This window comes from Candoia aspera, chromosome 16, assembly GCF_035149785.1.
Source record: "Candoia aspera isolate rCanAsp1 chromosome 16, rCanAsp1.hap2, whole genome shotgun sequence".
Lineage (NCBI taxonomy): Eukaryota > Metazoa > Chordata > Lepidosauria > Squamata > Boidae > Candoia > Candoia aspera.
The window spans coordinates 6,760,508-6,785,066 of NC_086168.1; the positions used below are offsets into that span (position 1 = coordinate 6,760,508).

At 44.4% G+C, this 24,559-nt stretch overlaps 1 protein-coding gene across 2 annotated transcripts in view; it reads left to right on the plus strand.

Annotated features, from left to right (window-relative positions):
- MVB12B (multivesicular body subunit 12B) overlaps window positions 1-24,559 on the plus strand; it is a 63,953-nt gene that overhangs the window by 4,491 nt on the left and 34,903 nt on the right. For both annotated transcript variants that reach the window (XM_063316103.1, XM_063316102.1), the window contains exons 2-7: window positions 2,244-2,366; window positions 9,688-9,795; window positions 12,157-12,253; window positions 13,865-13,994; window positions 14,447-14,569; window positions 21,737-21,834. In XM_063316103.1, the coding sequence (XP_063172173.1) occupies window positions 2,256-2,366; window positions 9,688-9,795; window positions 12,157-12,253; window positions 13,865-13,994; window positions 14,447-14,569; window positions 21,737-21,834 (667 nt within the window). In that variant the 5' untranslated portion in view covers window positions 2,244-2,255. The remainder of the gene's footprint in view (window positions 1-2,243; window positions 2,367-9,687; window positions 9,796-12,156; window positions 12,254-13,864; window positions 13,995-14,446; window positions 14,570-21,736; window positions 21,835-24,559) is intronic.

The window sequence follows — 24,559 nt, forward strand, 5'->3', positions numbered from 1 at the left end:
TAACCTCTACCAGTTCTATGAGGATGATACTGGTGGGCTGTAGTGGGAGGGGAGAATCTCTGCAAATTCTGGGGCAATTGTTCTTTTTATTTTATTTAGTTGATTTTTTGTTTCTTTAATGCTTAGCTGAAAGGGTGGCCTGGTGGCTTAGAAATACAAGCAGCGGTACATGTTCTTTTTATTTGAGTCCATTTTTAAAAAGAAATTAGTTGAAACAGTTCTCTGGGTGGCTTAGGATGATAAGCACCGATGCAATCTTTCCCCTTGAATGTACACTTTAAAAAGCATGGCATGCAAGGAGAATGGGATGGGGAGGGAGGAGGAAAAAAACAGCAAGCACGGGCATCAGTTCTTCAAGCTTCAGTCCTTATCCTAGTGGCTGCTGGCAAAATCACTTTTGGGGAGATCTCAAAGCAGATGAGATTTCAGCAGAAGGGATAGGGTAGGTGCACTTTTCTTCTGAAGCTTTGCAGAAATGGGTCTCTGCATTAAAATATCAGGGAGCTGAAAGGCTGCCCAGATGCTTGGGAATCCTTTCAGTTCTGCTTTGGGGTTTTATTTTGTTCCCTTTGGGCTGTTAGCAATGGGGGAAGTCAGCAGGATTCCCATAGAGATGATGCCCTGTGCAGTCTATTGCCCTGCAAGGAAGCCTTTCCAAACGATTCTTAAAATGTTTTGCAAAGCAGAGACCAAAGGGATTTTCGGCATCTGCCATGCAGTAGAATTATGAGTGCATACTCCCCCCCCCCACTTCCTTCTTCTTTGCACACTTTAGAAAGGAACTTTGCACAAGGAATTGAAGGGAAATCAAGAGGGCCACTGAAAGAAACCATTCTTCTTCTTTTGCTACTGTGATGGGGTTGATCCTCCCCTTTTCTTTTGGAAATATCACAGCTGGGTCTTCTGGGGAAAAAAAATCACTGGCTATTTCTGGAGATTAGGGACCTGGTGGTGGGGGCATTCCAGGACCATGCACATGGCAGAAGGCAAAGCCAGCTTCCTTTTGTTTTTTCAGCAAGCCAGAGAATCATGGTTGTCCTTTGCGGGGATGCTGTGTGGATGCAAGGGGGAGTTGGGGAACAGGAAAGCATAGTCAGATCCCTCTCACAGTTGGGAAACTGGAAAGGAAGGAGCGCCAAGCCAGCTTTCCTTTCTCTGCAGTCTTCAAGAAAAGGGTGGCTTTGTTGCTCTGGATGAGAGGCCAGAGGCTGAGAAAATAAGAGGCATTGTCATCCAGGTAGCACACAGAGGAGGTATAATGGTACGTGGGAATGACTCTGGGAGACAGGAGGAAGAGCCACAGACTAAGCAGCAGTCAGATAAGTGGCAGATGAGCCCACAGAAGGAAAAGAGACGTGGGAAGCATCTCAGAAGGGACCCTCCCTAGTTTCTTGGGCTGTAAAGGTGAGGGGGAGAGATGTCCTTTCAGACTTGCAAGGTTCTGTTAATATCACCTTACAATAAAGTTAGAGCTGGTACTTCTGGGTGTGATTATTGTCTGGACTACCCTGCAAGGCTGACAGGAGGAAAAATAACATCTGCCTCTTTTAAAGCAGGGCTGGAGAGTGCTGGTGGGGGCAGAAGTGGGGTTCCCTCTCTGCTCAGAATTCAAGAATGAAATTCTGTGAATTTGAATCTGTGATCGTTTCCCCCGTAGATGCAATTCTTTGGGTTCCGACAAGAGCAGCCCCATCCCAACTAAATTGACCCATGACACCAAATCCCCCCCACCCCCGAGCCATCCATGGCTCTCTCAACCATCACGTGGCTTGGTTGCTTTGAGATCTGGATCAGCCACTGTGGTTTGCAAGCTGAAAGATGGTTGAGCAAGTAAAGGCAGCTAGCCTTTTTTTTTTTTTTTTGAACCTTGGTCTCCTGGGCCTAGGGACTAGAAACTTGGAAAAGACCAAAAATGAATGGAGGTGTTTCTTTCTGGAGGCCTTCCAGAGATAGGGCAGGTGTGAGCTGGGGTGCCATGGCTACATTGTCCTGAACAGCCTTTCACCCCTGAACTGTCTGTGTTCTCTGATATAATGCTTCCTGCTGAAACTTAGCCCTTATCTGATCAAAACTGCAGACTTCTCAGAATAGCAAGCCGGAACAAGTGACGCCTTATCAGCAGCAGAACATGTGGCAGGGTAAGGCCCAGCCCATATGTTGGTTCAGGCAGGTTTTTGTGAAGTTGCCAATCACTGGCTGGTGGGTTGCCTTATGTCTGCCTCTGATCCCTTGTCGTATTTCAGGATCAGTCCACAATGCCAGAGGTTAGAGAGCTCAGCGATGCTTTGCCCAATGTGCCCATGGACCCCATCACCGGTGTCGGCGTGGTCGCCTCTCGGAACCGAGCCCCTACCAATTACAACGTCGTAAGTATGAAGTCAACCCAGCCGTTGCCTGAATTCCTGCCTTGTTTCCTTTCTGCATTTTGAAACGTCCCTTTGTGTTTGTACAAGGTGAGCAAATTGCTTTCCCCTGGCACCGAGTGTGCGGTGCGGGTTTATTCTTAAAAAGGGCATGGAAGTCTGTGGAGCTGAATTCATCTGAGGCCCTAAACCTGGTTAGCTGAGCATCATAGCTGTGTTCACATGACATACGATGCCTGAGCAAATCAGCCATAATCTGATTCCATTGGATAGACTGTTCACCTACGCTAAAGTGGGGGTTGGGCCCCCCAAACAGGTAAAGACACGAATCACCTGTTTTAGCCCAGTGTGAGAACGCAGCCTAGCTGTTCCCCAACTGCTGTGCAGAAATTCATCCAAAATGTGTGTCGAATCTGTACCCAACTTTCTCTGCCTTGTACCTTCAGCCGTATTTAGCAATCGTTCTGGTAATTCCACACCAGTTGCTGCTTAGTTCTTTTTCCCTGCAGCAATTTTAAAATTAAACGCTACAATAAAAAAGGGGGATAGAATTTAAAAACAGTGCATGCGTTGCTGAGTTCAATAAGAAGTAAGTTGCACGATGGATTGAGCGGCATATGTAACAGCACATGAACGCCGATGTCAGCTGATCCTTTTCAAGCCCTCATGAGGACTAGCGGCTTAAAGAAAATCTAATTTATGTTTATGGCAACGTACTTCGACGGAGCTGTATTTTGTTTTCAATACTATCCCCGCTTTTTGCCACGGACTGTTTTCCAGCCTTGGGTGCCTCTATATATCTCGCTTAAATGTTTGTTTGTTCTTGCAACCCGTCACTCTGCAGTCAGCCCTATTGCTGAATTTGTGCCCTGAGCCTGAGCTGCATACCATGCAAAATATGCTCCAGGGGGCTTCTTGGGGGTTGCTGCTGTGATCTTACTCAAGCTGATGGTCATAGGTGCCGATAGCAATCTGCATCTCCGGCTGCAGCTTCTTAGCCAAACCAGCACCCTCTAGCCATGGTATTGTTTGGAGAGCTTGGGATTCTTTTTAGAGGAAGCAAAACCCCTAAAATGAGGAGAGGTTCAAAGAACTCATTGGAATTTCAGTGCCAGGGGGTAGAAGAAGACAGGATGGAAAAAAGAAAAAGGACTTTGCAGATCAGATGCCTGGAATCTCAGACAGGAGCCTTCTGTTCGAGGCTACTGTACTTCCTCATTCTTGTCGGTGGCTGATAAGGGGCCTCTGAGTTGGGCACTTCACGTTCCAGGCGCAAGTCTTTCTTTCTTTTTGTTTTCTTTTTTGTAAAAGGAGAACCAGAAACGGGCTGTTTAACTGCAGGGTAGCAAGAAGGAAGGGAAGAACTTGATCTATCAGGGTGTGTGGGTAAAAGGTGGACGTTGATGTTGCTGAACCGGATAGTGAAAGTGGTGGAAATCTCAGCTCTTAATCCCAGTTTGCTGGAAAGTCTTCTTGGGCCTCTAGAGATGTCTAAATAGTTATCTAGGTTTCTGGATGGGGGCTATAGAAGTTGAGTTCTACAGCCCCCTGCCTCCCCCCCCTCACAACCCACCCAACTCCTTGTAACTCCACTCTGAGCTGATCCAGTTAGGATATTTGCTTTCCCTTGGCATGTTAATGTAAACATTTTTTTTAATCCATTCAGTTGTGTCCGATTCTCGGAGACTGCCTGGAAAAGTTTTCCTGGCAAGGGTTTTCAGAAGTGGTTTGCCATTGCCTCCTTCCTAGGGCTGAGAGAGAGTGGCTGGCCCACAGTTGACCAGCTGGTTTTGTGCCTAAGGAGGGACTAGAACTCACCGTCTCCCAGTTTCTAGCCTGGTGCCTGAACCACTACACCAAACTGGCTCTCGATGTAAAATAATAATAATAATAATAATAATAATAATAATAATAATAATAATAATAATAATAATTTATATTGATAACTTTATTACATTTATATTCATTGGCTTATTAAATTTATATTAATTAATTTTTTAAATTTAATACACTGCCCAACTCCCAGTGTGACCTTTTTCATATGGTCAAATATTCCCAGGTTTGGAACTGGGCAATATGATTTGGGCAAGACTGGTTGGCTGACTGGAATCAAAGGGGCCAAGTTGCTAGAGCTCAGGGCTCCAACAAGAACCTTTCAAGGGCAAGGAGGATGGAAATGCCAGAGTCAAGCTGAGGATTTTTACCTGATAAGGGAGGATTGGTTGGTGCTTCCCCAACTCACCCACCGCTGTTCTAATGAGCACACGTTGAACCCTTTGCAAAAAGTTGGTAGATTTACCCAGCTGGCACAGGTTGGAGTGGTATATCTGAGCATAGACATAGCATGCCCATTTTTATTTTTACTTTCATTTTTTTTTCTGCATTGGGGCTGGGGTTAATTAACTGTGCCTTTGGCATTAAGCGGGGAAAGAGACTGAGAGCATTCTTGGATGCAAATAAGGACAGACGTATTTGAACATGTGCAGGCTGGTGGCTCAGAATTTCACACTTTTCCAGTTAGGACTGGAAGCAGACTTCGGAACAACAAGGAGGAGTATGTGCATTTTTTGAGGTTTTAGGATTATGTGGAAGGCTGTTGCTTTCAGGCCCTGATTTCTGATGTTCCAGAAAAGAGAGCCAGTTTGGTCTAGTGGTTAAGGCAATGGACTAGAAACCAGGAGCCTGTGAGTTCTAGTCCTGCCTTAGGCATGAAAGCCGGATGGGTGACCTTGGGCCAGTCCCTCTCTCCCAGCCCAACCCACCTCACAGGGATGTTGTGGGGAAAAGAGGAGGAGGAAGGAGTAGTAGGTATGTTTGCTGCCTTGAGTTATTTATAAAAATAATAAAGGCGGGATTTAAAAAAATCTAAATAGATGGGGGTGGGTGAGATGGATGGATGGATGATGGATGGATGGATGGTTGGTTGGTTGGATGGATGATAGGTAGGTGAGATGGATGGATGGATGATGGATGGATGGATGGTTGGTTGGATGGATGATAGGTAGGTGAGATGGATGGATGGATGATGGATGGATGGATGGCTGATAGGTAGGTAGGTTGGTAGGTGAGATGGATGACGGATGGATGGGCAGGCCACCTATTTCAGCAGGAACTAATGAAAAAGGTCAACAGAATTCATATGAACCCATCCAGTTTGTTTGCTTCATCCCTGACCACGCCATTTCTCTCCCACTAAGCCTTCTTCAGCCTCTGGGCCACCTGGCCACTTTTAGAAAAGCTCTTGGTATTTTCTTCCTGCGTCATTGTGGTGGTTTGCTAGAAAGCTAAATTCTCCGGGCTGTTTTTGTTGAACCACTGGGTGGCTGCTCAGGGTTTTGCAGAGCAGGGATGTTGGCCCGTGTGTGATGAAATGCACACTCAGCATCAGGTCTGGAACTCAGCTGGCTGAACCTGCAAGAGGTGGCTGCTCGTACAGCGTAGGGGATAAGTTGTTGGTGTAAAACAGGAGAAAAAGGATCAGGTTTATCAGCCATGGCACTCTTCTAGATGACTTTGGTCCAGTCCTCTCAGCTCAGCCTACCTCATAGGACAGTGAGGCCCCATTTAAGCCATGAAGGGAGGCCCCATTTAAGCCATCTTCAGCTGCTAGTGCAGTGTTTCTCAACCTCAGCAACTTGAAGATGTGTGGACTTCAACTCCCAGAATTCCCCAGCCAGCCTGGGGAATTCTAGGAGCTTTGTAGCCAGCATGCTGGGGGACTCTGGGAGTTGAAGTCCACACATCTTCAAGTTGCTGAGGTTGAGCAATGCTGTGCTAGAGGAAGGACAAGATAGCAAATCTTCTGTTTATTAGTTCACATAGATAAAAGTGCAACACGTGTTAACAATTCAGCCCACATCTTTCCTCTTTGCTTAATCTGCTAGGGAACAGATGTATTCAGTTCAAAGCCTAAAGGGGATCGCTTTTTTCCCGAACTCAAAAATGCTGCATTCTGTAATGGAAGGAAGGCAAAAACGATACATGAAGGAATTACTTGGCTCTGGAAGGCCAGCCCTGCTGCTTCTTCGGTTGCAAGTTTAAACTATTTTCCACTGTTTGTTGTTGGTGTTGTTAGTAGATTATCTCATGGTGGATTTCCCAGGCTTTGAGTCTGGCACTTTCTCTCTTCTGGCACACCCTCTCTCCCCAAGAAGGCTTTTGCATTGCCGACATTCCACTCACGCACACATTTTGTGGCAAACGTTTTTTTGTCAGGGTGGTTGGGGCGGGGAGGAAATTACCCTCCAATGAAATCACTGCTTGGAACTTTCTTCTTTTCACCTTTTTTTGTTTTTGTGTTTTTAAATGGAATGCTGGGTTTATTTGCTTACAATTATAAACAAAATCACAAAACAGTGATGCTTAAACGGACCCGTCTTTCTAAAACCACAAAACAGCATAAAATCTTACACCGCTGGCCCTCACTTAATGACCACAATTGGGACCGGAATTTCAGTTGCTAAGTGAAGTGGTTGTTAGGTGAATCCAATCAGATTTTACAACTTTTTTTGTGGCGGTCATTAAGCGAATCACGGGCATTTAAGTGAACCACATGGTTCTTAAGCAAATCATGTGGTTCCCCATTGGTTTTGCTTGCCAGAAGCCAGCCGGGAAGGTCGAAAATGGTGATCACGTAACCACATGACGCTGCAATGGTCATAAATGCGAACCGGTTGCCAAGCGCCCAAATCGTGATCATGTGACTATGAGGATGCTGCAGTGGCTGCAAGTGTGAGGACTGGTTGCAAGTCAGTTTTTTCAGCCCTGTCTTAAGTCCAAACCATCACTAAACGAATGATCATTAAGCGAGGACTACCTGTAACATGGGGTTTAATCTTTTTCATTGTTCTCCTCTTACCTTAACATGGGGGAAACATTATAAAGGAAAATAAAATTCATTGGCAAGAACGGATTTTATAGCTCTGGGAAGAGGGAGAGAGAAATAGTAGGAAACTAACTCGGGTGTGTGCTAACTCAGTCTGTTATGGATCTGTTGGGATGTAGCACCTATGTTGGGTAGGGATGATGGGAGTTGTGGTCCAGTACCTCTAGCAGGTACCTGGTGAGGAAAGGTTGGTCTGTACGACCTGTCGGGTGATGTCCAAGATTGGGGTATTTTTGTGGAGATAGTAGGAATTAGTACTCTGAAATGGGGGAAATGTTTAGATGTCAAGTGAGATCTTAAACCAGGGGTGGGGTGAGGGTGGGGACACCACTCAGTGCTAGGATTTTAGGCTCAGCTTTCCAAGGGGATGAGTGAGTGAGTGGGTAAGCAAGCAAGACATTCCTTGAAGGAACATTGCCGGCCCATCCAATCATTTCAAATAACGAGCCATGTTTTGAATAGGCCCAATTCCCCGGTACATCATGCGTGGGGATGGGCCTATTCAAAACATGGTTCATTATTTGAAATGATTGGATGGGCCGGCAATGTTCCTTCAAGCGGGTAAAACCCAGTTATGATGTAATTGCAAGATTATTTCAGTATCCTGTCTTGGTTGCTGGCTGCAGTGGACAAGGGAAAAAGAGGAATCATCATCAGATTCTGCTGCTGCAGGGTTTCAAAAAAGCGATGGGTGTGAATGTGTGACTGCGTTGCCCAACCTGCTAGGCTAGGCCCAAACAAAGGGTTTTCAGACTTTTCTGAGACAATCACAAGCCAGACAGCAAGTCCCAAGAGAGGTGGACATCCACAAATAGGAATTGCACTTCCATTGCAATACTGCCCCATCAGCTGTTCTGAGTGGGTAAGAAAGGTGGTACAAGAGGTCCTGCTTCAAATCTCTCAAAGAGAAGTCTCAACTGCTTTTCTTACAGGGCCAAATTTCATTTGCTGTCTTGCTGGAACAATTTTCTCCTGCTGAACTGAGGCTGTCCTGTCTCTAGCAAAGTCCTGATTGGATTAGCTGCTCTGGGTTCAAGAAGTTACAAGGATCCCGGTTGGATGAACCAGCCAGTCGATCCCATTGTGTTTGTGAACTCCTGTTCAGGGTTAGGTGTGTCACGCAAGCCCAGAATGTGTGTAAGGGAGAGGGAGAGGCAAGTAAGGAGAGACATGTAAAATGTCTTGCTGAAAGTAAGACTTTAGGCATCCTGAAAGCATATGCAAGTAATTAGAATGGGCTCTGAGCCCAAAATTCTGCACTGATCATTCCAGTAATGGCATGCCTTTCCTGAAAGCATTTGGATTCAAAGGAGAACAAAGTGCAAACGGAAATGATCGAGTCGCCTAAACATGCCTGTGGCTTTTCCAATGATTTTATGCATTGTGGAAGTTTGGAGATGGCCCTGCCGTGGTTGAACCAAGCGATGGACTCAATTTGGGGAGGTGTTGTGATCTCCTTGCGCATACCTGTCCACTCACCAACAGTTGTGTTGAAAGCACCCATTGCAGATCTTTGCTGTGAAGTAGCCCTTTGCTTGACTGTCTCCTTGGACTGCAGGTCCGTTTGTGTTATTTTAAATATGGGTTTGGCCTCCCTCACACCCAAGCTTGGGATCTCCACTTTGGATTGAGACTCTATTTCTTTACAGCATCTGTAGACTGGTTTGATACAACCCCTCAAGGTCACTTAGATACAGTGAAAGGGGAGGGAGCAGAATGTTCTATCACAGGAAGGCTTGGATAAGTACAAGATAGTCTTTTGGGCTTTCTGAAAAAGTGATGGTGGTAGGACTAGACTTGCTGGCTGGGAAATTCCGGGAGTTGAAGTCCACACATCTTCCAGTGCCCAAGGTTGAGATACACTGGACTAGACGATCCCCAGACAAGGTATTCTTTGTGGAAGCCACTCCAGAAAAGCCCCCGTCTCTTGGCATGACCATCACACTATACAAGGTCAGGTTCTATTTCAGTCATCTTGGGCATCTTATGGGCATCTTCTTGCATAGATGGTAGTGGCTGAGCCTCTTTCTTGCTCTGCACTGGGATGAAGCCACTACACTTGGATGCTCATGTTCTTGCGAGGTGGTTCCTATCACTGGTCTAAGACGTAGCAATGGTCTTCTTCAGTGCTCCCGTGTTCCACGTTTGTGACTCTCCCCCTTGTCTCAAAACCTTCTTGCAAACTGTGATCTGAGCTTGTGCTGTCTTTGATTTCATTGCAAGGGTTCTCTTTAATCATCTGACTCTCTGGGGGCATGATTATTAGGGCTAGCCTCCTTTGATCCCTCTCTCTAGGGCAGAGAAGCTTAATGAGATGACGAGAAGGCCTCCGATCCATGTTAATTAGGATAAGAGCTAAAGGTATCTCCACATAAGCTTTAACACGACTGACCTAGCTTCTACCCTTTCTCTTGTTCTTCCATTTCACCTTTTTCCCAGGTTGCACAGACAGCAGATGGCTTAGATGCTGACCTCTGGAAGGATGGCCTGTTCAAATCCAAGGTCACACGATACTTATGCTTCACACGGACTTTTTCCAAAGAGAACGTAAGTGGCTTACTTTTCTGGCCAGAATGCTTTCTTAACATCCAAACTTGGGGCAAGAGGTATTACAGTTGTCATCCGGGCCCCTGTAGAAAATAAATAAGGAAGTAATTACCACAGCCATGCATGTCTTTGCCAAGTTTCCTTTCCTGATGCCCTGGGGCTGACATTTACTTACCATAGGACAGCAGACAAGCCTGTTCGCTAGTCAGGGTGGTGTACCCATGAAGGTGTTGAACTAGGACCAAGGTTGGAGTTGTAGTTCCCCCTTGGTGATGAAGCTCTCAGTCCAACTACTTTATGGGGTTGTGGTTGTGGGGGAAAAATGGAGGGAGAGGGTGTTTTGTGCATCAAGTGTTAGCGCAGCTGGTTTTTAGAGAGCCGGTTTGGGTTAGTGATTAAGGCCCTGGATTAGAAGCCAGGAGACCGTGAGTTCTAGTCTTGCTGTAAGCGCAAAAGCCAGCTGGTGATCTTGGGCTGGTCCCTCTCTCTCAGCCCAAGGGCCCGTGTGGCATAGTGCTGAAGTTGCTGGACTAGGAACAGGAAGACCAAGTTCTAGTCCCTCTTCAGCCATGGAAACTCCCTGGGGGATGTAGGGCTAGTCCTTCCTTCTCAGCTCTAGAAAGCCCTTCCCAAAAATGTTGTCAAGGAAGCCGTACGGTCTTGTCCATGAGTTGCCAGATGTCACGTCTAACAAAGGCAGGCAGACACAAGTTGGTTGGTTCCTGGTCAGATTTGCTCCCCATTATCCAAAATCTCTTTTGTCTCCTGTGCTGAGATTCTTGGGAGAAACTGCATCTTGATGGAGAACAGGGTGCAAAATCCATTTCTTCCCTTCCTTCTTCCTCTCCTTCCATCTCCCAAAGTCAAAAATATTTCCAGAAGGCTTAGGTTGACACAGGACGATGGGCCTCCACTTGTACAGCTGTCAAAGCAAGGGAGATCCCAGATACTGTTTCCTATGAAATGCGAACATAAAAGCTTTCTTTTTGTACATTGTTTCATCTCCAGCCCCTAATTAATAAGGAACGACATTTGCTTGGATTCCAAGCATGGTTCCCTGTTCCAGCTGGCTTGGAGGAGCGACTCTTCTTTCATTTTGCTCTGTTTTCTGGACTTTTTGGGGCCAAGTTTCAAATATGCACATGCAGCTGATTAGCCAAATGCATATGACTCTTCTGCCAGATAAAGATCTTCCCTGTCTGTGTATATTTTTCTGCTCCTTTTTACGGCTGTGTTTTCATCAAACTGAGGCTGTTTCCATGCTTTGCAATTTTGGGAAGAGGCGCCAGCGTGGCTCTGGAAAGATGGTGTTTCCCAGTGCTCTTCCTGAAGATGTAAGAAAAGCGCTAGGGAAGGAACAATCCAAACTTGATTCCCATTGACTGGAGGACTAACCTGGTCCTTGAGATAGATGTCGGTCCCCTCCCTTGTTTAGAGCTTTGAGGAAGCCAGTCCCACCTTAGAAGAACTGCTGTAGACCCACATCTCCATTGTTCCAAAATTGAGAAGGCTTTTGGAGAACTGAGCTGCCAATGTCCACATGATGGCTAGATGGCCACTAAGAAATACAGAAAATTCACTCTGTGGGGCATTTGGCAGTCCTCCAGATCTACCTAGATCTGATAGCCATCTTTTCAGCATCATTCATTTTATTTCCTGTTTCGTTGGGTTCTTGATGTTCTCTGAGTTGTCTTGTAGACATCCCAGTACCAGGCTAAGTAACATCATCAGTGCCTGGGACAGTGAACTTCATAATGTTGATGTTGCCTAGTCTAGTAATGAAATGTCTGCAAGACAGCTCGGAGAACACACCAAGAACCCAACAGTTCAACCCTCAGACAGACAGAGAGACAGACAGCATGCTCTACAATTGGAGTTTTTCTTTTCTTTTTTTCAGTTGGGTAATCAAATCTGTTTAGTTTTACTAAATTTAATGGCTGCTGCTAGTGCTTTTGTAGAAGGGCATGTGCCACTGTCCAATTTGGCACCATGTCATCGGCACCCCCAAAATAAGGGCCTTTTAAGCAAATTTTGAGTTGCAGAATGTGCTGCCTGATGTCATGATTGTGATGTTTCAGATCATGCTAGTCTTTTTGCCAATAGGCCAAATAATTATTTTATCCAAGGTTTAATCTTCCAGAACCATGTGTCTTGATCCAGCACCCCAACCTGAGCTGAAGCTCAGATGAACAGGGGTTGTTTATGGGTTGTGTTTGTACAATAAGCTTGTTGAATGGATGAATTGAGTAACCAGATTAATGGTCTTGTGGGAATGTAGTTTCTGTACATTGGGGTGGGTTAGTTTTTGCCGAGTTCCTCACTATTTGTTAGTCATTTGGTGTTCTGTCTTTCTTCCAACAGAGTCACTTAGGAAATGTCTTGGTTGACATGAAACTCATAGACATAAAGGATACTTTGCCTGTTGGCTTCATTCCAATCCAGGAAACTATGGATACACGTAAGTGACGTTGGCAGCCTTCACTGTGACCAGATCCTCTCTAGATTCAGTCAGGGAGAGAATTTGATGGCATTCCAGCTATGGATTGAGTTGAATTTTATCTCCATCCCTACCGTTGGGTTGCAGTTTGAGATCAGCATGTCAAAATGCAGACTAGACAAGAGAAGGGGAGGGAGGAGGTTAAAAAGTGAGGTTCTGGGGGGTGGGTAATGCTAAAAAATGCTAAACTATAGAAACACCTTGGTCAACATCTAGCCATCAGGATCTAGTGCCTTCTGAGAAGTTTTGGACTGCAGTTCCCATCACACATAGTAAAGGACCATCCTAGCTGGAACCAGTGTGAGCTGTTGTCCAAACTAGTTGGATCCCCAAATGACATACTCCTCCCTGGCTCCCCAAGGAAGCATTTTTCTTTAGGGTGGACACAGTACACAAAGTACACAATTGGCATTTCCCTTCTGCAAAAGTTAAAGCAATTTTTAAAAGACCAGATATTCATGTCTCTGCAGGATCAAGGCACCAGGCTATAAATCAGGAGACTGAGAGTTCTAGTCCCACCTTAGGCATGAAATCCAGCTGGGTGACTTTGGGCCAGTCACTTTTTCTCAGCCCAAGAGCCAATCAGGCGTAGTAGGAGAGTTCTAGTCCCACCTTAAGCATGAAAGCCGGCTGGGTGACCTTGGGCCAGTCCCTCTCCCTCAGCCCAACCCACCTCACAGGGTTGCTGTTGTGGGGAAAACAGGAGGATGAAGGAGTATTAGGTATGTTCCCCACCTTGAGTTATTTGTAAAAATAATAAAGGTGGGATAGAAAATCTAAAAAAAAAAAAGGGAGTTCATTACAGGGGCAAAGATTACTGCAGACGCTGACTGAAGCCAGGAAATCAGAAGAGGTTTAATTCTTGGGAGGAGAGCAGTGACAAATCTCGATAAAATAGTTAAGAGCAGAGACATCACACTGGCAACAAAGGTCTGCATAGTTAAAGCAATGGTGTTCCCCGTAGTAACATATGGCTGTGAGAGCTGGACCATAAGGAAGGCTGAGCGAAGGAAGATCGATGCTTTTGGACTGTGGTGTTGGAGGAAAATTCTGAGAGTGCCTTGGACTGCAAGAAGATCAAACCAGTCTGTACTCCAGGAAATAAAGCCAGACTGCTCACTTGAGGGAATGATATTAAAGGCCAAACTGAAATACTTTGGCCACATAATGAGAAGACAGGACACCCTGGAGAAGATGCTGATGCTGGGGAGAGTGGAGGGCAAAAGGAAGAGGGGCCGACCAAGGGCAAGATGGATGGATGACCTTCTAGAGGTGACGGACTCATCCCTGGGGGAGCTGGGGGTGTTGACGACTGACAGGAAGCTCTGGCGTGGGCTGGTCCACGAAGTCACGAGTCGGAAGCGACTGAATGAATAAACAACAAACAAACAACAAACGGCTTGGTTGGAGTTTTGGAGATGGAAAGGCCCATGGGGATGGGAAGGAGAAACTGGAAAAAATATTTCTTAATTTTCTCTTCCTTTGTGTGTATGCGTGTTTCTCCTCTCCTCTAGGCTTTCAACTTCTTGTAAACAGAAGCGTAAGCTTTTAAACGCACACTGTGTTTTTCAGAAGAAACTGCTTTCCGGAAAAAGAGGTTGTGCATTAAATTTATTCCACGGGATTCTACGGAGGCCGCCATCTGTGATATCCGCATCCTGGGCCGAGGCAAACAGACTCCTCCGCAGTATACCTACATTGGGTATGGAGGTGTTTCATTTTTCCCTGAAATCAGGACTTTTCTAATTGTAGAAAAAATAGATAATAGAAAAAAGAGAGCTTTTCTTTTTGTTACCATGAGTAAAAGCTAATTTTGTAATACTGTGGTACTTAATATTTGCTGCAACGAAAATCAGAAGCAACTTCTTTCTTTTCCTTCTATTTGCAGTTTTTGTCTTTTTCTTTCTTTTCTCTTTTTTCCCTTTCTTCTCTTTATATGAGTTCTGGTTCGTTATTACCTTTCATTCAAAACTCTTTAATAAAAAATTATACCCAAAAAAATGAAATCAGGACTTTTCACTCAGCTTTTTTAGACAAGGCCAGGATTCCCCCTCCTGGGGGACCTCTGCCTCATTTCTAAACCAGTCCTAGGGGTCTTTGTGGTGTGTTCTACCAACTCAATGAATCTCACAGTTTTCTCTCTTTGCTGAAAAGGGAATTGAACAACATGGGTATCTGGTATCGGATGGGGAAGGTCCCTCGAAATCACGAATCATCTCAGCCTACCACGCCTTCTCCACAGGCACCAGCCACAACACCAGCTGCTAACCTTCCCAGGTGAGATGTTGGCTTTTCCTTGCCAGTAATAGTTTCCAGTTGAACCCGAGTCACCAGTCTCTTCAAGCAGGGAAAGTCTCAGCAGCCTTGGCAGCTGCCTGAACTGAAAAAGGTTTTTCTGAAGCATAATTCCTTGAGATGAAAGTGGAAGGAATGCAAGAATTCCAGTTAGTGAGCTCACTTTGATTTGCAACCGATATATCTCTGTGTACTTTAGAGCAGAGACTTTTTAAATCTTTCTCAAGAAGCTGCGTTATATCAGCAAGGATGTAGTTCTGTTCCCTGGAAGAAGGAAGCTCGCAGGTGATGGTTTCCATAACAAGGGCTCGAATCTTTTTCAGCCTGAGCACCAATTCTTGCAAGATGCACCAAAATAGTAGGGACCACCACCAGGAAGAGCTGATGTCTTTCATAATTGCCAATTCTCACAAGATTCCAGCAGCCTTGTACCTGAGATCTTTCGTGATCTCACCTGGTGGGGATGATGCGATCCCAGGAAGTTGCAGCATTCTCACCTGACATATTTCATGCAAGGACGCTGATAATCTCACAATGATTCCCTGCAAAATCAGCTTTTTTCTTTTTTTAATTACTTTTTCTGTTTTGGGTTGACTCCCGGTGAGCTCCCCTTTTTCTTAGCAGTCAGGAAACTGTTCAAAAGTAGCGGACTGACATGCTTGCATTCGTATGTTGGGCACGTTTAACTTTTTCTATATAGTGCTGAAAGTGCAGACAGGCAGATATGAAATAAGAACCCAGAAGGGTCCAACACTTGCAGGATAGGGGTAATACATCTGTTCTGGCCCACAGCAGATTCCAAGGACTTCTTGAAGGTCATGTAGCAAGAGTCCAGGCCAGATTAAACCAAAAGAAGAAAAAAAATGCGCCTGGTGCTAGATCTGACTTGGCGCCAGGCCTTATTTCTCCAGGAGCCCAGCAACTGTGGAGTTCTTGGTGCTCTCTGAGCTTGGTTGTTGGGTTGCATGATGTTACCCAGTTGGGTAATGAAGTGTCTGCAAGCCAACAACCACGCTCAGAGGGTACCAAGAACTCTACTGTTCAACCTTGACCTACAGAGAGTCTCTTCTGTTGGAAGCCCAGCAACTGTTTGGCTGCTGTCTATGGCCACCTTGAAGTTTCTGGAGCAAAGCGAGTTCCTGAGTTCAAAAACATCCAGTTTCAAGATCCCGCCACAAACATCTCACAGTCTTGTTCTGCATCTAGCCTAGTCATCATCCATCTGTGTCTGGACACATGTTCCTTTCTCAGCCCCAGTAGCAGGCGTGAAATTATGCTTAATTTTTTTGTGGGGGGGGGTATGGGCGGTATCAACCAATGACAGGCACATTGGAAAATGGAAGAGAGGAGATATGTTGTCCTACGTAACATGGAGGGAAATTTTCAGGCTCTGTTATTGTGGCAGCTTCTCCTCCTCCTCCCCTCCATCTCCTCCCCCTCTCCTTCCCCCTGACTCCATTACTGTGGCAGCTTCTTCCTCCTCCTCCCCCTCCTCCCCCACCCCCACCCCTGCCTCCACCCTCAGCTTCATTCTTCAACTCTTAAGCAGGAGAGGTGATGGTGAGTGATTTATTGATAGGGGAAGAGAAGAAGTTGGGCTCGCTCTGACATTTGTATTCAGATCACATTGAATTGTAGATGAGCAGTGGAACCAAAAGGTTTGGCAGCTTCCATTTTGTCTAGAAGTAACAAGAAAGTGTATTAGATCATTCATGTTTGTCATCTGTTTACCCTGGTCTCCGAGGCTATTTTTTCCAGTTTAAGGAGGGAGGAGAGAGGAGGAATACGTGTGTGTGTGTGTGTGTGTGTATTTCCCTTCCTTCTCTTAGATAAACCCCCTTCCCTTCCTGTCATTTTAATGCTGACGGGCAAGGGGACACATTGCTTGCTTTCTGCAGTGCTGGTGAGGAGAATTAATTGGCATTTGCTCACATTAATGAGCTCTCCTTGCCCCCCCCACCCTCATATTCCGGCATTAGAGATTCTCTCAAAGTCCTGGTAATTAATTGTTAATATCTTTCACTGGTAACTTTTCATACTAGCCTGAGTAACACAGTAGGGAACAGCGCGCCGCCGACCTGCCGCGCATTCAAATTGGCACGGGGCACTTGGTGATTCCTTTGCCCACCCCCGTCAGGCAGCGTACGGCGGGTGGAGTTGCGAATGTGTCATGCGTTGCTGGTGCATTCGGCAAGTGTGTCAAAACACAACTTCAATTAATTTCCCCTAATTATGGCTCCAGAGAGACTGGCAGTTTATTGTTCCTCATTAAAAGACATTGCCTTCCTTTTTCCTTTTTTTTTTTAATGTCCGCTTTTTTTTTTTTTGCTGCCTCTCCCCCAAATCCCCCATCCTCTTACGGATTACCGTGCCACAAATGCAGCAAGAAATCGAGAAATTTCTAAGAGGAGAAGTGAAGGAAGGGAGGAGACTTGGGGCTGGGCTTGGCTGATGATATGTCCAAGGGAGGGTTAAAAATAGCCAGCAAGGATGAAAAAAGTTTTGGAACTTTGTGTGTGTGCACATGTGTATGTATATGTGTGTGTACCGTTCACCCTAACCTTTGGTTTTTACAAAATTAAAACAATGAGTATTCAAACCACACGCTCCTGATCTTTTCAGAGTCGACTGGCCTTAAAAATCCAATAAATAAACAAATAATCATCCACTGGTCACCTGCTAGTAATACACCAATATCCTACTAGTGGCAAGATACTACCACTAAGCCATTGTTGCTAACCTTATTTATTTATTTATTATTCAAATTTAATTGCCGTCCATCTCCCCCAAAATATACAACTATTGTGCTGATAACGATAGCAGTAGAGCCATACAGGGAAAAAAAAATCCATGAGAATGAAAGGAGTATCTCTGATCCCTAAAATTCCTGCCACTAACTATGTGGTACAACTAATGTACTAATTGGACTGCAAGAAGATCCAACCAGTCCATCCTCCAGGAAATGAAGCCAGACTGCTCACTTGAGGGAACGATATTAAAGGCAAAACTGAAATACTTTGGCCACATAATGAGGAGACAGGACACCCTGGAGAAGGTGCTGATGCTGGGGAGAGTGGAGGGCAAAAGGAAGAGGGGCCGACCAAGGGCAAGGTGGATGGGTGACATTCTAGAGGTGACGGACTCGTCCCTGGGGGAGCTAGGGGTGTTGACGACCAACAGGAAGCTCTGGCGTGGGCTGGTCCACGAAGTCACGAAGAGTCGGAAGCGACTGAACGAATAAACAACAAAATGTACTAATCCTAATACAATTAATAATCTTCAACCAGATAAAAGCAAAATATTCAAAGTTTATGGATGCTTCAAAAGTAGCTATACATGTTGAAACTGAATAAAGTTCTTAATAATATTAAAAAAATAAGTGAGTTGGAATAAAACTCCCCCTGGTGTTGGAAATTCCTGTTAATATACTGATGGAACGAACAACAGATTACTCCTAGAGTACTAATTTAGTAAGCAATTCGGTAAGAATAAAGTATTAGTTATGTTCGCCACCTTGAGCTATATATATAGAGAGAGAGATGCTGATGCTGCTGTCCATTCAATTGTGTCTGATTCTCAGCAACTCTACGAGCCAGCCCTCTCCACTTTTTCTGATCTTGTATAGCTTCTTTTAGTTGTCTAATGCTCTGGCTGGTGTCAACTTTGATGGTGTCTAGCCAGTGTTTTTTGTATGTATGTATGTATGTATGTATGTATGTATGGATGGATGGATGGATGGATGGATGGATAGATCGATAGATACAAATGTAAATACAAGGTGGGACGAAACTATCATCATAATAAATCACCTAATTAAAAAATGCTTTCACGTGTCTAAAGATAGGGTGATGACACAGCGAACTCTCTTTGGTGCTGAAAAATTGATTTTAAAATGGTGTTACTAATAGTATACTACTACTACTGATGATGATGATAGAAAACCAGCAATTGAGAGCAGAGAGTTCAGAAGATTTTAAAGGACCTGAATATAATGAAAAGCTGAAAAAAAATCAACAGGGTTTTGCTTGGCAGTTTCAGGCAAACAATGTGTTTTCAGATTTAACAGACTCCAAGTGGTCTGTTAAATCAAGGTTTGGCTGTGTTACACATTCTACCATTACGTTGACTGTCATCAACCCAAGATTTAGGTGGTTTTCCCTAGCTTGGACTTGAATTCCCATGCAGTTGAGCAGGACTCAGGATCTTGACTTGTAAAACGATGCAGTTCATAGGTTTACTTGTCTTCATCTGCCCATTTTACTCCTCCACTTAAGTAGAGGACAGTTTCTGGTTCTGCATGGGTTGGAAATAACTCTTCCTCAGGATAGTGTTGCTAACCTTTTCACACCGCGCTGCATCAGAATTAGTCATAATGGGAGGCTGTTTAGTGACAGCTGAATTGGGGGAAATTTCTGGTTTCCAGTGGTGCCCTCCCCCCTCCAGCCCTTACACCAGCCCCTCCCTTACCCAGCTCTCTTTTTTGATATATAATTTGATGAAGAACTTCACCCTAATTACATATTCAAATGCAACGCCTGTGTCAATATGGCTCCCTGCTGCTTGAAATCATGATTAATTATATTCCGAACACCAGCAGCCTCCGTTCATCTTGGCTCTGTTACTGTTTCCCAATTGTTCCTGCATTTTGCTTTGTATTTTTCTCTCTTCCCCCTTCCCCACTTTTGTTCAGGGGCTGTTTTGTTTTGTTTTTTAATGCGCATGTGTGAATATGAGTTTCAGAATTGAAACTAGTAATTGATTTGCCATATGCTGCCAAGCTGTTTTTGTTTAACAGTATGCGTTTAGGAACTTGAAGTTATATTATTCCTTGCCTTCCCAATAAATTAGGTTGTTTTGGGTTCCTTAGTGGCACATTTATGTACATGTAAGTGTAACGGGGGGAGTTTAAAGTTTCCTTTTTAGAGTCTAAAATGACTATAAAATGTGGCTTTTTTATGTCCTATCAGGAAACCTAGTTCTAGTTTTGGCTGTCAGGGACAATGAGTTTAGTATCCATATCTGGCTGAATTGCTTACAATTGTATAAAGTCAATTCATGCCAGCAATTAGGGCAGACTAAATTTATGATAAAGTCAAATCATCTACTTGTTAAGCTCTTGATAACCATACAGGAATCACTTCGCCACTGCTATGCTTCACGCCAGGACGTGACCCGGGCATGCGCACCATGGACACACCCTGGGAAGGCACGTGGTAGAGGGAGGAGCAAAGGGAGGGGCGACAACTACTCCGGCGGGAATTTTGAAAAAAAAAAAAAAAAAAGTGCCGTTTTGACAGCTCCACCGGAAAAAAAAAACAAAAAAAAAACCCAGAAAACTGGGGGGGAGCACTATTCGGACAGGGGGCAGTATGTCATGAGTGCCGTTGAGCTGAAGTCATCAGCGCAATGGCACACATGACAATAGCAAGGAAACAGGGGAAGGGGCTCAAGATAAGTAGCCATCAACTCACAACGACTAACGGCCAACAGACAATAGCTAAACGGATCATGGAGCACACCCAAGCCATCAGCGCCAATACAACGGGGATCGCCCAGCTGACGGCCATCACCGGATGAATAGAAAACCCGATGATGGGCGATCCCGGAATGCCAGCGGGGCCTCGCAACCCCTCACCCACCGGCAGGGCAACGTATTGGACAAAGGGGGGTGACGTGACCGCGAGTGAGGGGGCGCTGACCGGCGCAGGGTATTTAAACCCCGCACCGGCGCGCTCCTGTCACTCTCAGCTTTTTTCTTCCGACGCTGTAACTGCGCTGTGAATAAACCAGAGCCTGATCCACCGAACCAGTGTCTGAGCCTTATTCAGAGGCAGGCAGCGCATGACACCATACAGGAATCACTTCGCCACTGCTATGCTTCAAAAGCGGTCCCAATCCAAATACTAAACAGATTGGACTCTGATTAGTTTTTGAGGGATCGGCCAAGATCAACTGTACATTGACGTTTGCCGTGGCAAGCACGGTGGGCCTGGGAAAAAGAAATTTTGGGTGCAAATCGATACAACGATGCAAAAGATATTGCAGATAAAACCAGAAGGGTTTTGTGGAGATGGAGTCAGCAAAGAAATACGGGAAATTGATATTGTGGAATTGTGTAAATTAATTCTGTAAATTAATATTGGCAACTGTGGCAAGATGATTGTATGAATAAGATGGAAGAATAATGAAAGTAAAAGATTGGATTATAAAGTTGACAGAGCTTGTGGAAATGGCAAAGCTGACCGACTTGGTCAGGGAAAGAATGATAATGACTTTTTTGAAAGATTGGAAACCTTATATGGACTTTTTGTTAAAAGAAGAAAAGACTGGAAGATTTATAGATTTGGGAATTAAGAAGGGTTGAAGAGGGAGGGGAAAGAATAAGATGACAACTACTTGATGGAATGAAGGGTGGAAGCCAGAATTCTATATTTCCTTTATTTTTTCACTTTTCTTTTTTTCTTTTCTTTTTTTCCTCTTATCTTTCTTTTAATTCTTTATACTTTTATTGTATTCAAAAATCCTAATAAACAATCCATCCATCCATCCATGCATACACCTGCCATGGCAGAAATGGCTGTGTAGTTTTCTTGGCACAGATATTTTGCACATGCCTCCTGATCATCAAGAGATCTTTCCTTTAAAATGATGTTGAAAAAGTTAAATGCTGCAGCTTGGTTGTTTTCTCTGAAATCTGAGAAGCTGTGGCTTTGAGAAACTCTTCCCTCCGTGGCTGATTCCAGGCAACAGCCACACGATTCTGGTGGTGGTCCAAAGCTTTCCAAAGAAAATCTTCTGGAATACTTCTGATTTTGAAGACTTTATTCTGAAAAGATTTTGGATGGTCCCATTAGCCTAGCCTGGGGGGGAAAAATAGAATGATCCGATGTCCCCTAGAATAGGACCAAGTCCTCCAGCCTGGATGGATCTGTTTACAAAACTTGGCCTAAATTCAGAAAATTAATGGATTCTGATGGATCTCTCCAAGAAGAGTGTTCCATCAAGAGAAGGCCAGCTCCTATATGCCCACCATGGGCAAGAAGATCTTTTGAAACCAATCTCAGGCATGAGAATCCCTGTCTCCCTAATTTTGGGCTGAACATCGTCATTCTTGAAGTTTAAGTGTGCTCTTTTGCCTCTTCTCTCTAGGCATATATCATTGACACTTCCTGCCAGCTTCCGAGGGAAAGGACATGGCACTCGGCCAGATTTTGAATATCAGCATTCCAATTTATATGCCATTTCAGGTAAGGGACAGATTTTTTTGCGTAGTAGAGATGTTCTTGGTCTGCTTTTTCACTTTGGGCCAGGAACAACTGAGCTTTCTTTTAACAACAATTCCATGAATTCTGCTGGGACAAAGGAGGAAAACAAACAAAAAATAGTCTTTTGGCCTGCCTGCCTGCCTCCCTTTTATTTATTTATTGTGAGTGACAAATCTAACCAAGGGACATGGTGTTAACTTGTATACCTTAATGTTAGGGTTATTTGAACAGTAATCCCTTCGCTAAGACTGTTGTTGGTTTCTGAGTTGATGGAGTATAGAATTGTGGCGTAGCAGTTGTGGATTCTTCTCCTTGCTCTTGGGAAAGGCTCATGGGTTTAAAAATGTGAAAAACGGAAATTTTGCCCTGTGAACTATAGGTTGGGAGAAAGATGGAAGACAGTTGCCACTTGTTTCTCTTTCTCATTACAACTTCTGTTGAGAGGGAATCTGACAATGTAGAAGAAGGTTATCATTTCCTTTGCTGGATCAGCCCATGAACAATTGAGTCCAGCTTTTTATGTTCAGTTGCATGCCGTAGAAAGCCTGCAAGTCAACATGTAGGACAGCTACATTATAGGATGGGGTTCAAGAATGGGGATAATACCATCTAACACTTCTCTTCCTTCCCCCCACCAATTTAATCCACATTGTGTTTCTCTACTCTGAAAACATGGGACTATCTTAGAACATACAGTACAAGACCCCTCTCTTTCTCCACCTCTTTGATAGCCATGTGAAGTTGGGGGTGGTGGCAGCCTTGTTTCATGTATATCCCAGTTATGTCATATTCAGTGGTAGACTGTCACTAAACAAAGTAATTCTGCTTAGCTGTGTGGCTGTTAGTATATCTCCTTCCTAGAGTTGCATGCATGCATGCATGCATGCATATGTGTGTGTGTGTGTGTGTGCGCGCGCTAAATAGTCTTCCTGTATCATTAACAACATGTCATGGCCATAATCCTGAATCTACATCATGAAGCTCTCCATCATGATGTCACCCAACTGAGTGATGGGTATTGTCTTTTCTGTTTGTTTGAAATATTTATATCAAGTTCATCAGACAATGCTTCGTTCGGCAACAAAAGTGCATCTTCAATACAATATACTCTTCAATGATTATAAAATAATATATTATATACATAAGTGTATTCAACAAGTGCCTGTCTGGCTGCTTTGGTGAGAAATGCAAAGACCCTTCTGTTGGCCAACTTGAACCAGAGGCCATGAAGTTCTAGTCTCCTGGAGGTAACTACTCCATCAGTAACCCTTCCCACTTGGCTGGAAGGAGAGGTGAGAAACCAAGACTCCTTCCATTGGCTTAGCCAGGATTCGCATTCTTTGCCATCTTGCTCAGAATTAGAAATGCACCTACTTTTTCTTGTTCTTTTCCCCTCTTGAGTTAAAATTGTAAAATTGACATGATGTTGCTTTAAGTGATGAACCATCTTGTAGGCCTTGGTGGAAAGATGGCACGTCCACATTGTAAAAGTCAGTTATGTCCATGTGGTCATGGCTCAGTAGAAACCCTGAGCCATATGTTACTGTACTGCTCCCTATATAAGGGCTCTAGAGAGACCCTTATATCTCCAATTTAGAAGAAATTTCCAGGTAGGGAGTGTCATTTCTATGTAATGCCACTTCTCTCGGATTTTCAAGGACTTGAAAATATCTGCCCAAGTTGCCCAGTCCTGTGCTAGCATCTGCATGATACACTACACCATTACTTAGGTTCAGAATTTCTTAAAATAGTATTTTATTTCAATTCATTTTAGTAGTTCTTAATTTTAGTTCCTATCATACTTACTCCTTTTCTGTTTCTCTGTTTTTCTGTTTGTGGATATACGATACTAGATATCTTGATATCTAGTAATAACATACATACATACATATGTTATTACTAGATACCTTGATTGTATCTTGCCTTAGGGCTGTAATAAACTTGATTTGATTTGATTTGATCTGATTTGATAAAGATGTGTGGTGCTTGTGTGGGCTCATGTTCTTGGCCAATTACATTCTAACTGGTTCTTCTCAACCTCACTCCACCTCAGGTAGGGTTCTTGGTCACACCAAGTTTGAGAGGACATTGAGAGAGTAGGGCAGAGCTATCGAGAAGAACCTTTGATCCTCTGACCTGGTGATCTTCGAATTAATGAGAAAGAACTGGTTAATCCACACATTTCATGACGTCTTGTGAAGCGTGGTGTGGGATCAGCGGGTTAGACCCACAAGGGAGAAGATCTGAGAGGGAGAATGTGTCAGAGGGCAGGGCAGGGCAGAGACAATTTTTACCCGAGGATAACAGACCTAAAGCACGGAAGGAGAGCAGGCTGCTGCATGAAGTTGAAGGAGGAGTAGGTTATTTATAATAAAGGAAGTCGGAGGGAGGAATAAGTCATTTTAAGGGGGCATAAATTTTTGACGATGGTGCATAAACAGCCATCAGTCGTTTCAAATCTCCTCCGTCTGTCCCTGCCAATAACTGGGGATGGTGCCGAAATAAAGGAGAATCTAATCAGGGAGAGGGAGGGGAAGGGATGGGGAAGATCTGGGGAATTGATCGGGGAGGAAGCTGGTATCTCGGATCCTGGTGTAAAAGGTTGGTGGCTGACAGGTGGCGAGGTTCTTCCACTGTATAAAGCCATGTGCAGGCTGTCAGAGCCACACAGTCTGGCTCATTGCAATTGATGAATTGCCTGTTTTCT